General features: G+C 40.5%; 1 protein-coding gene across 1 annotated transcript in view; it reads left to right on the top strand.

The window, feature by feature from the left end:
• LOC116689873 (protocadherin-16) overlaps positions 1 to 13,861 on the top strand; it is a 44,414-nt gene that overhangs the window by 4,750 nt on the left and 25,803 nt on the right. Inside the window, exons 6-13 of the mRNA XM_032516525.1 lie at positions 1,105 to 1,191; positions 1,908 to 2,015; positions 2,100 to 2,213; positions 4,897 to 4,990; positions 6,075 to 6,193; positions 7,805 to 7,978; positions 11,630 to 11,758; positions 12,643 to 12,798. Coding sequence (XP_032372416.1) covers positions 1,105 to 1,191; positions 1,908 to 2,015; positions 2,100 to 2,213; positions 4,897 to 4,990; positions 6,075 to 6,193; positions 7,805 to 7,978; positions 11,630 to 11,758; positions 12,643 to 12,798 — 981 coding nt within the window. The remainder of the gene's footprint in view (positions 1 to 1,104; positions 1,192 to 1,907; positions 2,016 to 2,099; positions 2,214 to 4,896; positions 4,991 to 6,074; positions 6,194 to 7,804; positions 7,979 to 11,629; positions 11,759 to 12,642; positions 12,799 to 13,861) is intronic.

Raw genomic sequence — 13,861 nt, 5'->3', positions numbered from 1 at the left:
GCAATTCAAAGTGCTTTACACAAAAACAGTTAAAAAACACAGTTAAAAAAAATAAAAACCGATAAAACACATGAACAAGCTCTTAAAAATAAAAACATTAGGACACTTAAAACACAAGAATAAAAGTTACAGTGCAGCATAAGAAATTAAACATTGAAGAAATGAGCATTCATTTAAAGAAAGGCAGCATCAAATAGAAAGGTCTTCAGCCTTGATTTAAAAGAACTGAGAGTAGCAGCGGATCTGCAGGTTTCTGGGAGTTTATTCCAGATATGAGGAGCATAGAAACTGAAAGCTGCTTCACCCTGTTTAGTTCTGACTCTGGGGACAGAAAGTAGACCTGTCCCAGATGACCTGAGAGGTCTGGGGGGGTCATAGTGTAGAAGTAGACCTGTCCCAGATGACCTGAGAGGTCTGGGGGGGTCATAGTGTAGTAGCAGATCAGAGATGTGTTTTAAATAAGTAACAAGAGGTGAAACTCCATTGCAACAAATATATCCATGACTGAGCTGCAGCGCCGCCATCTTGGACTGAACATACGCTGGTCCACGTAATGACGCCACCGTTGATTAGAGGACGGTGTAATGAATCTAAAAGGGTAATATTTTGGATCTCGATTGGATCTTGAGATGGGATAAAAATCGGCCATGTCAAAAATTGTTTTTCCCACTTGTGTGCCTGGCATAACGTCGCCTATTCTTTTCTGTTACAGTTAAAATAAAACACACTGCTGTGGACATTGTTTACGTCCTTAATGTGTTTACTGTGTTAATGGACGGAGGACGGGAGTGGGACTCGGTCCTGTTCGGGGTTGAATGAATGAAATTGCCCCTTTAACTCTACATTGCAAACTTGTTTTGCTGACGGCCCGTTGTTGATGATACTGGACCAAAGTCCCAGATTCCTGCTCCCATTAGTCACATAATCACAGAAAGGACACGAAAACAGTGGAAAATAGGGTCCAGGTTGAAAAAACAAGTGTAGTTATCGTTTAATTTAAAGATAAGTGCAATTACAAATGTTGTGTTCAGGAACAACAGAACATGCACGTGTACGGTTATTAGCATCTGAGGCTCATTCAGCCTTTTTATTTTTTAATTTCAGACCCAACAGGTGGAGAGCGAGGTTCTCCGAGTGAAAGCCACAGACGGAGACAGCACCCCCGCAAACAACGTGGTGACATATTCCATGGTAATAACATTAATAATGCATATTATTCATGTAGCACTTTTTACAACACTCAAAGACACTTTACAAAAGAAAGAAACCACCAACGTATATCACACATTAAAAGCATTGCATAAGAGCATTGCAATAAAATAATAATATAACCACATTTGGGGAAAAAACTACAGTGAATGTATCCATTTAACCCTCGTCTGGTATTCAGATCAAATTGACCCATTATGTTATCTCAGCTGTTAGAAATGGAGATAAAGACAATATTTGTTAATAGATTATGAAGTTAAATGTTATTTCAGAATTGTTTTTAAAACCCCAAATAAGTCCCGGGTCAGTTTGACAACACGAGGGTTAAGATTTTTTAATCTAAGGGTTTTTGTCACTTTTTCCACTGTTCTTTGTCAATATTTTTTGGGACGTTTTTGTTCTTTTGAAGTTTTTGAAGCTTTCTCCGACATTTGTTGTTCCCTTTTTTGACGTTTTCTAACTTTCCCCGAAGATTTGTCTTAATTTTTTCAATGTCTTTGTCAATTTTTCAGCTTTTTTTGGGATGTTTTTGTGGTTTTTCCCAATATTTCTGTCACTTCTCTCTCTCTCTCTCTCTCTCTCTATATATATATCTATATATATAGATATATAGATAAACATATATAGACACACACACAAGTGTCAAGATAAGTGACAGTTATCTGTGTGGATGTGTGATGGTAACTGTCTGTCATTAGGCACCAACGTCAGAGGACTTCATTGTGACCAACTCCGGTGCTTTTATTTTGAAGAGGCGTTTGAACTACAATTTAGTGCAAAACTACAACTTCCTTGTGACGGCCAAGGTAAGTGAACACACCTGCTCATTCAGAAGGAATTAGAGCCGTGATGAGATGAACACCTAAATGTCCTGGCTGTGTCCTCTGCAGGACAACTGGGGGTTAAACGACACCGCCACCGTGACGATCAACGTACTCGACTTCGACAACCTAAATCCGTATTTCAGCCACAGTGTGTACCGGTCCTTTATTCCAGAGAATCAGGTGAGTCTCTCAAACTCAAATACGACAACATGTCTCTCACAGATGTTACCATGTCTTTTTCTAAGCCTCTACAGTGGCTTGCATACGTTTACACACCCATGCTGTAAAATAGAGGAATAAAAAAATATCTTTTGGAAATTGATCTTAATGCCTTAATTCAAAAAATGTAGTAAAATCCAACCTTTTAAGGAGACCAATTTTCTTTTCGAATGAATAATGTATTGTAAATAAATAAAAGTTCTATCTTTAAAATACAGGGGTCATAAGTATACACCCCCTATGTTAAAATACAGGGGCATAAGTATACACCCCCTATGTTAAAATACAGGGGGCATAAGTATACACCCCCTATGTAAAATACAGGGGCAAATATTACCCCCTATGTTAACATACGGGAGGCATAAGTACACCCCCCTATGTTAAAATACAGGGGCATAAGTTACACCCCCTATTTAAAATCAGGGGCATAAGTACACCCCCTAGTAAAAATACAGGGTTAACATAATTAACACCCCCCTATGTTAAAATACGGGGCATAAGTATACACCCCCCCTATGTTAAATACAGGGGGCATAAGTATACACCCCCCTATGTTAAAATACAGGGCATAATATACACCCCCCTATGTTAAATACAGGGGGCATAAGTATACACCCCCCTATGTTAAAATACAGGGGCATAAGTATACACCCCCCTATGTTAAATACAGGGGCATAAGTATACACCCCCCTATGTTAAATACAGGGGCATAGTATACACCCCCCTATGTAAAATACAGGGGGCATAAGTATACACCCCCCTATGTTAAAATACAGGGGGCATAAGTATACACCCCCCTATGTTGAATACAGGGGCATAGTATACACCCCCCTATGTTAAAATACGGGGGCATAAGTATACCCCCCCTATGTTAAATACAGGGGCATAAGTATACACCCCCCTTGTTAAAATACAGGGGCATAAGTAACACCCCCCTATGTTAAAATACAGGGGCATAGTTACACCCCCCATGTTAAAATACAGGGGCATAAGTATACACCCCCCTATGTTAAATACAGGGGGCATAAGTTATACACCCCCCCTATGTTAAATACAGGGGGCATAATTATACACCCCCCTATGTTAAATACAGGGGATAAGTATACCCCCCCCCTATGTTAAAATACAGGGGGCATAAGTATACACCCCCCTATGTTAAAATACAGGGGCATAAGTTCAAACCCCTATGTTAAAATACAGGGGCATAGTATACACCCCCCCTATGTTAAAAACAGGGGCATAAGTATACACCCCCCTGTGTAAAATAAAGGGCATAAGTATACACCCCCCTATGTTAAAATACAGGGGCATAAGTATACACCCCCCTATGGTTAAAATACAGGGGCATAAGTATACCCCCCTATGTTAAAATACAGGGCATAAGTATACACCCCCTATGTTAAAATACAGGGGGCATAAGTTATACACCCCCCTATGTTAAAAATACGGGGCATAAGTATACACCCCCTATGTAAAATCAGGGCATAGTATACACCCCCCTATGTTAAATACGGGGGCATAAGTATACCCCCCCTATGTTAAATACAGGGGCATAAGTATACACCCCCCTATGTTAAAATAACAGGGGGCATCAGTATACCCCCCTATGTTAAAATACAGGGGCATAAGTATACACCCCCCCTTGTTAAAATACAGGGGGCAATAAGTATCACCACCCCCCTATGTAAAAATACAGGGGCCTAATGTATACACCCCACCTTGTAAAATACAGGGCATAAGTATCACCCCCCTATGTTAAATACAGGGGGCATAAGTATACACCCCCCTGTTAAATAACGGGGCATAAGTATACACCCCCCTATGTTAAAATACAGGGCATAAGTATACCCCCCCTATGTTAAAATACAGGGGCATAAGTATACACCCCCTATGTAAATACAGGGGCATAAGTATACACCCCCCTATGTTAAAACAGGGCATAAGTATACACCCCCTATGTTAAAATACGGCATAAGTATACACCCCCCTATGTAAAATACAGGGGCAAGTATACACCCCCCTATGTTAAAACAGGGGCATAAGTATACACCCCCCTATGTTAAAATACAGGGGCATAGTATAACACCCCCTATGTTAAATACAGGGGGCATAAGTATACACCCCCTATGTTAAAATCGGGGCATAAGTATACACCCCCCCTTTATTTTAACATAGGGGGTGTATACTTATGCCCCTGTATTTTAACATAGGGGGTGTATACTTATGCCCCCTGTATTTTAACATAGGGGGGTGTATACTTATGCCCCCCTGTATTTTAAGGAAGAACATTTATTCATTCATGAAACATTACTCATTCACAAATAAAATTGGTGTCCTTAAAAGTTGGGTTTTTCCTCACTAATCAACTTTAGCATGGGTGTGTAAACTTATACCAGCCACTGTATATTGTGCTAAAGAAATGCACACAGTGTGTAAAAAGTGGCGAGGCTCTGATTAATTCCTTAGACTTAATTAATGAATGGATAAATTGGCTATCCCTCAGCTCTTACAATAGTCGTATTTTTAGGTTTTTTGTTTGTTTTCTTAATCTTAACCGGAGAAAGTTTGGCTAGGAATGATGCTTTTGAAGTTTTATCTACAGAAACAGAATATTAACCCCTGGTATAACCCCTATAAATTTCAGGAGGGGCCTTTCCGGACCGTTGAGCCAGAGGCGATAAAGGCTCAGGATGGAGACGTCGGGATCAACGTGACTTTAACCTACAGCATCAGTGCAGGTAAAGAACAAGGAAAACAACATTTTAAATTCAGCTCAGACTTCTGACAAAATATCTGGAAAAATCCTATAACATTTAATATTATCTTTGTTCAGAGATGGGAAAACAAATACTTTGTTACTGTACTCAAGTAGATTTTTCAGATGTTTTTACTTTACTTTACTATTTATTTTTGTGGCGACTTTTTACTTCTACTCCTTACATTTTAACACTAATATCGGTACTTTCTACTCCTTACGTTTTAACACTAATATCGGTACTTTCTACTCCTTACATTTTAACACTAATGTCGGTACTTTCTACTCCTTACATTTTAACACTAATATCAGTACTTTCTACTCCTTACATTTTAACACTAATATCGTACTTTCTACTCCTTACATTTTAACACTAATATCGGTACTTTCTACTCCTTACATTTTAACACTAATGTCGGTACTTTCTACTCCTTACATTTTAACACTAATATCGGTACTTTCTACTCCTTACATTTTAACACTAATGTCGGTACTTTCTACTCTTTACATGTTAACACTAATATCGGTACTTTCTACTCTTTACATGTTAACACTAATATCGGTACTTTCGACTTCTTACATTTTACAAAACTCACTCGTTACTTCAGTTTTGAACAAAAGGTCGTCGTGTCGTAGAATATCGTGGACACACGGAGAGAAAAGGATTCATAACAATCCGTGATCAAGGATTTATAAACATGAGCAAAATAGGAAAGATTCTATATATATATATATATTCATATTAATCATAACTTGTCTCCTCCTAGTTGTACTACTGCACTTATTGTTAAAACAGAAGTTTAGAGAAACTACCTTATTTAATCGTTGCATTAACAGATATTTTTGTGTGGGTTTCTTAGCTTGCACTATAAAACATGACATTCTCAAGGCTACTTTTACTTTTATACTTTAAGTAAATTTCCAAGCCTGTACTTTCTTTACTTTACTTGAGTAAAGACGTTAAATCAATACTTCCACTTTTACCAGAGTATCTTTTAACCCAAGTGTATGTACTTCTACTTGAGTACTGGAAGGGAGTTTTTCCATCTCTGTCTGTGTTTGTGTAGTGTCTCCAGACCAGTATGGGGGACACTTCCACATGGACCCCAGCAGCGGAGTCATGACGGTGCTGACTGCTTTGGACCGAGAGGAGATGGGCAGCGGCGTGATCTCCGTCAGCATCAAGGTACGTCACGGGCCGCTTTATTACCCCCCGTCAACCTGCAACTTTCTGTTTTTCCGGGTTGAAATTTCAACATTTTTGTTGTTTTCTTTCTACACTTTTCTAGATGTTTTTGTCAATTTTATTCCAATTTTTTTGCACTTTTTTGACTAATGTTTTAGTCAACTATTTTTTTGTTGCTTTTTCCAATTTTTTTAATGTTTTTATTGTCAATTTTTCTGAATTTGCTGGTCAATTTTTCAGCGTTTAAAAAAATTAAATATATATATTTTTTTTTTTTCAACATTTCTAAATTTTTTTCAACGTTCTTTTGTAATTCTTATGATATAGACATTTTTTGTTAACGGATATTTGACTCGAGGACAACAGGAGGGTTGATCCAGCTCGGTTTACACCACCCAATAACACCAGTCACACACTTGCCTTTAGATTAACAATCCGCATCCGACACCTTCTGTCCTCAGACCCTCGATTTAGATAAGAAAACACCCAAAAAGTAAAAATGGTAGGAACTTCTGGAAATCTACAAAGGAGAGATCCTTCTCCCTGAACAGACATGTTTTATTTTTTGGGGACTTGCAGCCCCAAAAGCTCACTTGCAAGCAGCTAGGACCCTGGCTCAAAAACACTACAACAATTAAGGATCCCACCCACTCAAGGCTGTGTCCACACTCAAAGCAGGCTAAAACACAGCAGCAGTAATAGTTGTAGTAGTAGTAGTAGTAGTAGTAGTAGTAGTAGTAGTGGTAGAAGTAGTGGTAGAAGTAGTAGTAGTAGTAGTAGTAGTAGTGATGAATTAGTAGCTATAGTAGCAGTCCCAGCATTGTAATTAGTTTTTAGCCATTTAATCAATCAAGCTTTATTTCATATAGCACCTTTTAAAACATAACAAAATACAATTCAATGTGCTGAACAGGGATTCAATTCAAATTTTCAATTCAATTTTATCTGTATATCGCCAAATCACAACAACAGCTATCTCATTGCAGAAACTCACCAAGAGCAAGCACTAGGACACAGAGGCAAGGAAACACTTCCTTTAAGAGGCAGAAACCTCGAGCAGAACCATGGCTCAGGGTGGGGGGGCATCTGCCTCAACCGGTTGGGGGTGAGAGAGAGAGAAAGAGAGAGAGAGAGAGAGAAAGAGAGAGAGACAGAGAGAGAGAGACACAGAGAGACACAGAGAGACACAGAGAGACAGACAGAGAGAGACATGGATAATTGTATCAGAGGGTGTGGAGCAGGAACATGGAGGCAGCAGGTGACTCCAACCACAGATCCAGAACCAGAATCACCTGCAGGAAGAGATGAGAGGAGAGGGGCGAGAGAGAGAGAGAGAGAGAGAGAGAGAGAGAGAGAGAGAGGGGCGAGAGAGCACAAGACTCCGGGAAAGGGAAGAAGTTGAGTTAGTAACATGCATTAATGCGATGAGGCTGCATACTCGATTGAAAAACATCGGACAAAAGAAAGGAATAGTAAAATAAAAGACTTAGAATATGCAGTCACACAACGCATCAACGCATGGCCATCTTTTGGATTTTAACAGGACGAGTCAAATAGTTTATATATAGTATAACTTTTAGTCAGTGATTATCTTATGTTTTCTGCGTGCAGGCGACTCAGACCGACGACGGTTTGAAGACGGCGGACGCGGTGGTGTCGGTCACCGTCGAGGACCTGAACGATAATCCTCCAGAGTTTGACCAGTCCGACTACTCCGTTACACTTCTGGAGAATTCTCCCGTTGATGCGGTTCTGTTCAAAGCCGTCGTCACCGACATGGACCAGGTAGATTTTTACTTCAATTTCAATTCAGTTTTATTGATGTAGCGCTAAATCACAACAACAGTCATCTAAAGAGCAGGTCTAGACCAGGACTCCGGGATGTTATTTATCTCCCAGGTCTTTCCATAAAGAGCCGGTCTAGACCAGGACTCTGGGATGTTATTCATCTCCCAGGTCTTTCCATAAAGAGCAGGTCTAGACCAGGACTCTGGGATTTTATCTCTCCCCAGGTCTTTCCATAAAGAGCAGTCTAGACCGACTCTGGGTGTGTATTTATCTCCCAGGTCTTTCCATAAAGAGCCGGTCTGACAGGACTCTGGGGTTATTCATCTCCCAGGTCTTTCCATAAAGAGCAGGTCTAGACCAGACTCTGGATTTATTTTATCTCCCAGGTCTTTTCCATAAAGAGCAGGTCTAGACCGACTCTGGGATGTTATTTATCTCCCAGGTCTTTCCATAAAGAGCAGGTCTAGACCGGACCCTGGGATGTTATATCTCCCAGGTCTTTCCATAAGAGCAGGTCTAGACCAGGACTCTGGGATGTTTATTTCCCCAGGTCTTTCCATAAAGCGTCAGACCAGGACTCTGGATGTTATTTATCTCCCAGGTCTTCCATAAAGCAGGTCTAGACCAGACTCTGGGATGTTATTATCTCCCAGGTCTTTCCATAAGAGCAGGTCTAGACCGGACTCTGGGATGTTATTATCTCCCAGTCTTTCCATAAAAGCAGGTCTAGACCGGACTCTGGGATGTTATTTATCTCCCAGTCTTTCCATAAAGAGCAGGTCTAGACCAGACTCTGGATGTATTTATCTCTCCCAGGTCTTTCCATAAAGCAGTTCTAGCCAGACTCTGGGATGTTATTTATCTCCCAGTCTTTCCATAAAGAGCGGTCTAGACCAGGACTCTGGGATGTTATTTATCTCCCAGGTCTTTCCATAAAGGCGGTCTAGACCAGACTCTGGATGTTATTTATCTCCCGGTCTTTCCATAAAGAGCAGGTCTAACCAGGACTCTGGGATGTTATTTATCTCCCAGGTCTTTCCATAAAGGGGTCTAGACCAGGACTCTGGGATGTTATTTATCTCCCGATTCTTTCCATAAAGAGCAGGTCTAGACCAGGACTCTGGGATGTTATTTATCTCCCAGGTCTTTCCATAAAACAGTCTAGACCAGGACTCTGGGATGTTATTTATCTCCCAGGTCTTTTCCATAAGAGGGTCTAGCCCAGGACTCTGGGATGTTTTTCTCCCAGGTCTTTCCATAAGACGGTCTAGACCAGGACTCTGGGATGTTTATTATCTCCCAGTTCTTTCCATAAGAGCGGGTCTAGACCAGGACTCTGGGATGTTATTTATCTCCCAGGTCTTTCCATAAGAGCAGTCTAGACCAGGACTCTGGGATTTTATTTATCTCCCAGGTCTTTCCATAAAGAGCAGGTCTAGACCAGACTCTGGGATTTTTATTATCTCCCAGGTCTTTCCATAAAGAGCAGGTCTAGACCGACTCTGGATGTTATTTATCTCCCAGGTCTTTCCATAAGAGCAGTCTAGACCAGGACTCTGGATGTTATTTTTCTCCCAGGTCTTTCCATAAAGAGCAGGTCTAGCCAGGACTCTGGGATGTTATTATCTCCCAGGTCTTTCCAAAAAGAGCAGGTCTAGACCGGACTCTGGGATGTTATTATCTTCCACGAGGTCGGTCTTCCCATAAAGACAGGTCTAGACCGACTCTGGGATGTTATTTATCTCCCCAGTTCTTTCCATAAAAGACAGTCTAGACCAGGACCGGACTCTGGGATGTTATTTACCTCCCGGATGTCTTTTCCATAAAGAGCAGGTCTAGACCAGAGACTCTGGTAGTTATTTATCTCCCAGGTCTTTCCATAAAGAGCGGGGTCTAGACACGGACTCTGGATGTTATTTATTCTCTCTCCTCAGGTCTTCTCCATAAAGAGGCAGGTCTAGACCAGGACTCTGGGATGTTATTTATCTCCCAGGTCTTTCCATAAAGAGCAGGTCTAGACCAGGACTCTGGGAGTTATTTATCTCCCAGGTCTTTCCATAAAGAGCGGTCTGACCAGGACTCTGGGATGTTATTTATCTCCCAGGTCTTTCCATAAAGAGCAGGTCTAGCCAGGACTCTGGGATGTTATTTATCTCCAGGTCTTTCCATAAAGAGCAGGTCTAGCCAGGACTCTGGGATGTTTATTTACTCCCAGGTCTTTCCATAAGAGCAGGTCTAGACCAGGACTCTGGGATGTTTTTTATCTCCCAGGTCTTTCCATAAAGAGCAGTCTAGACCAGGACTCTGGATTGTTATTTATCTCCCATTCTTTCCATAAGAGCAGGTCTAGACCAGACCTGGATGTATTTATCTCCCGTCTTTCCATAAGAGCAGTCTAGACAGGACTCTGGGATGTTATTTATCTCCCAGGTCTTCCATAAAGAGCAGGTCTAGACCAGGACTCTGGGATGTTATTTATCTCCCGTCTTTCCATAAAGAGCAGGTCTAGACCAGGACTCTGGGATGTTATTTATCTCCCAGTCTTTCCTAAAGAGCAGGTCTAGACCAGGACTCTGGGATGTTATTTATCTCCCGGTCTTTCCATAAAGAGCAGGTCTAGACGACTCTGGGATTTATTTATCTCCCAGGTCTTTCCATAAGAGCAGGTCTAGACCGGACTCTGGATGTTTTTTTCTCCCAGGTCTTTCCATAAAGAGCAGGTCTGACCAGACTCTGGGATGTTATTTATCTCCCAGGTCTTTCCATAAAGAGCAGGTCAGTCCAGGACTCTGGGATGTTATTTATCTCCCAGGTCTTTCCATAAAGAGCAGTCTAGTCAGGACTCTGGGAGTTTTTCTCCCAGGTCTTCCATAAAGAGCAGGTCTAGACCGGACTCTGGGATGTTATTTTATCTCCCAGGTCTTTCCATAAAGAGCAGGTCTAGACCAGACTCTGGATTTTATTTATCTCCCAGGTCTTTCCAAAGAGCAGGTCTAGACCAGGACTCTGGGATGTATTTATCTCCCAGGTCTTTCCATAAGAGCAGTCTAGACCAGGACTCTGGGTTGTATTTATCTCCCAGGTCTATCCATAAGAGCAGGTCTAGACCAGACTCTGGGATGTTATTTATCTCCCAGTCTTTCCATAAAGAGCAGGTCTAGACCGGACTCTGGGATGTTATTTATCTCCCAGGTCTTTCCATAAAGAGCAGGTCTAGACCAGGACTCTGGGATGTTATTTATCTCCCAGGTCTTTCCATAAAGAGCAGGTCTAGACCAGGCTCTGGGATGTTATTTATCTCCCAGGTCTTTCCATAAAGAGCAGGTCTAGACAGGACTCTGGGATGTTATTATCTCCCAGGTCTTTCCATAAAGAGCAGGTCTAGACCAGGACTCTGGGATGTTATTTATCTCCCAGGTCTTTCCATAAAGAGCAGGTCTAGACCAGGACTCTGGGATGTTATTTATCTCCCAGGTCTTTCCATAAAGAGCAGGTCTAGACCAGGACTCTGGGATGTTATTTATCTCCAGGTCTTTCCATAAGAGCGGTCTAGACCAGGACTCTGGGATGTTATTTATCTCCCAGGTCTTTCCATAAAGAGCAGGTCTAGACCAGGACTCTGGGATGTTATTTATGCTCTTTCCTTAGGGAGGATTTGTGGGAGATTTGCAGATCTTTCCAGGATCTTCTCCTTTCTCTATCGGCGCTGACGGGACGGTCCGAGTGAAGAACTCCACCGTTCTGGACAGAGAGACCACGGAAAGATTCACATTTCAGGTAAACTAGATTTCGGATTAATCGTGAGCCACAAATGTTTTTGGTTACTTCTGAAGATATAAACATTTTTAAACACCTCGCAAAAACAGGGTTTCATTTAACCCTCCATTTGACCCACTTTCAAAAAGTTCAGAAAAAAGTTAAATCTGAAATTTGGATTTTTTTTTCAACCAAACTGTAAAAGGAACAACACTCTTCACAAGTAAAAATAAATGATCAGTTGTCTACTGTCTTTTGAATTTGGGTATTTTATTCAATTTTATAGCATTTGAAGACAAAATGACTAAAGAACGTGGCAAAACAGTGACAAAAATGTTGGAAAAAAGCCACAAAAAAAACAAAAAACAGAAGAAAAAGCTTTGAAAAAAATCGACAAACATCGGAAAAAGTGAGAAAAACGTCAGGAAAAGCGACAAAAGTGTCGATTTTATTTTATTTTTTAACATTTTTACATTTACAGAGCATTTGTAGGGTACTATTTTCAGCGGCGGATTAATCAACATCTGGCGCACTAGTGAGTATTTGTGGCAGCAGGACTGTAATCAGAAAAAACTACAGGGTGTGTGTTTGTGTGAGATTATGGTGATGAAGGAACGTCTGGAAAGGCTCACTGATGTGTTTTTAACAACAATAAAGCTCTACGGCACAGAGGAAGAAGATATATCAGGCTTTGACACACACACACACACACACACACAATACTCAGTTGCTACATTTACTGAAGGTTTTGGTCTTTTGATGGGATGCTTTGACCAAAATTAATATTGACTAACACCAGAAATGTCCTGTTATCTTGCTAATACCATTTTTTAAACCGTGGGGATTTAGACAGTGTCATATGTCATTGTAACCTTAACCTTTGCTGTTCCTTTGATGATTAAAAGATCAAAGCGACTGAGACGGATCCACCCAACAACGCTGCAGAGGTGCAAGTCAGTGTGTCTCTTCTGGATGAGAATGACAACAGTCCCGCGTTCACCAGCAAGACGTACGAGGGGAAAGTGTTTGCAAACCAAACCGTGGGAATGTCTCTGGTCCAGGTGAGTGATTAACCCGTGTGCTGTCCTCGGGTCAAACTTACCTGTTACCTGCCACCTGTTATATCAGAAAAATGGATTTCTTTCAACCAAATTGCCCCAAAATAACATGGATGATTCCATGTTTCCACATTCTTCAGGTAACATTAATGATTAGTTTCACTGAATGTATTGGGTGTTTTATTTAACCCTCATGTTGTCCTTGGGGTCAAATTTGACCCGTTTTCAGTTAATTGTTGATTTTTTTGTCACAAAAATTGGCGTTACATTAAAATTATCAAAAAACGTAGGAAAAAAACATAAAAAAAAAGCACCCACAACATTGAAAAAGTGACATAAATGTTGGAAAAAGTGACCATGTTTTTTCATGGTTGATGGGACGACAACACAAGGGTTAATCTTAAAGCATTGGAATTTTTTTTTTTAATGGTTTCAACAGATGTATGCAGACTAAACTTTGACATCTACCCGTCTGAGATCCACTTAACATCCTCTGATCTTAACTATCAGTCAAAATAATTCATAATTTCTGCCTTTTAAACTAAAAACGTACAGATTACATGATATAAATAAGGTTTGTTGACCTTGAATTCCAAGATTAAGTGTAAAACCTGTTTCTAAACCAGTTCAGGTTTTTTTAAAAAGCGCCAAAAGCTGGAAAAAGTGACAAATAAATCCGAAAAAGCGACAAAAACATCAGAAAAGCACAAGAAAATAATTAATTTTCAATTTTGACCTGGAAGGACAAGTTCATGGTTAACGGGAAGACAACACGAGGGTTAAAACAGACTTAGACTTCTCTTTATTAATCCTTTTGGGATGACTCCCGCCAGGAAATTGAAATTCCAGCATCCATTTTAGCAAGAAATACAGTAAAAGACAGTATAGAGATAACAATAATAACAGTAATAATAATAATAACAATAATAAGGAACATTCGGCTGTAAAAGGTTCTGTTAAATATTTCTCAAGCATGTTCTGAATCTGATTTAAATCAGGTTATCCATGTTGTCACCACATTATTTTAAGCTCCAACCCCCCCCCCAAGTGTTAAGTAAGAGGCCAG

This window comes from Etheostoma spectabile, chromosome 5 (genome assembly GCF_008692095.1).
Source record: "Etheostoma spectabile isolate EspeVRDwgs_2016 chromosome 5, UIUC_Espe_1.0, whole genome shotgun sequence".
Classification (NCBI taxonomy): domain Eukaryota; kingdom Metazoa; phylum Chordata; class Actinopteri; order Perciformes; family Percidae; genus Etheostoma; species Etheostoma spectabile.
Note: the sequence above shows the minus strand (reverse complement) of the source record. Positions and strands in the feature narration are given on the sequence as shown.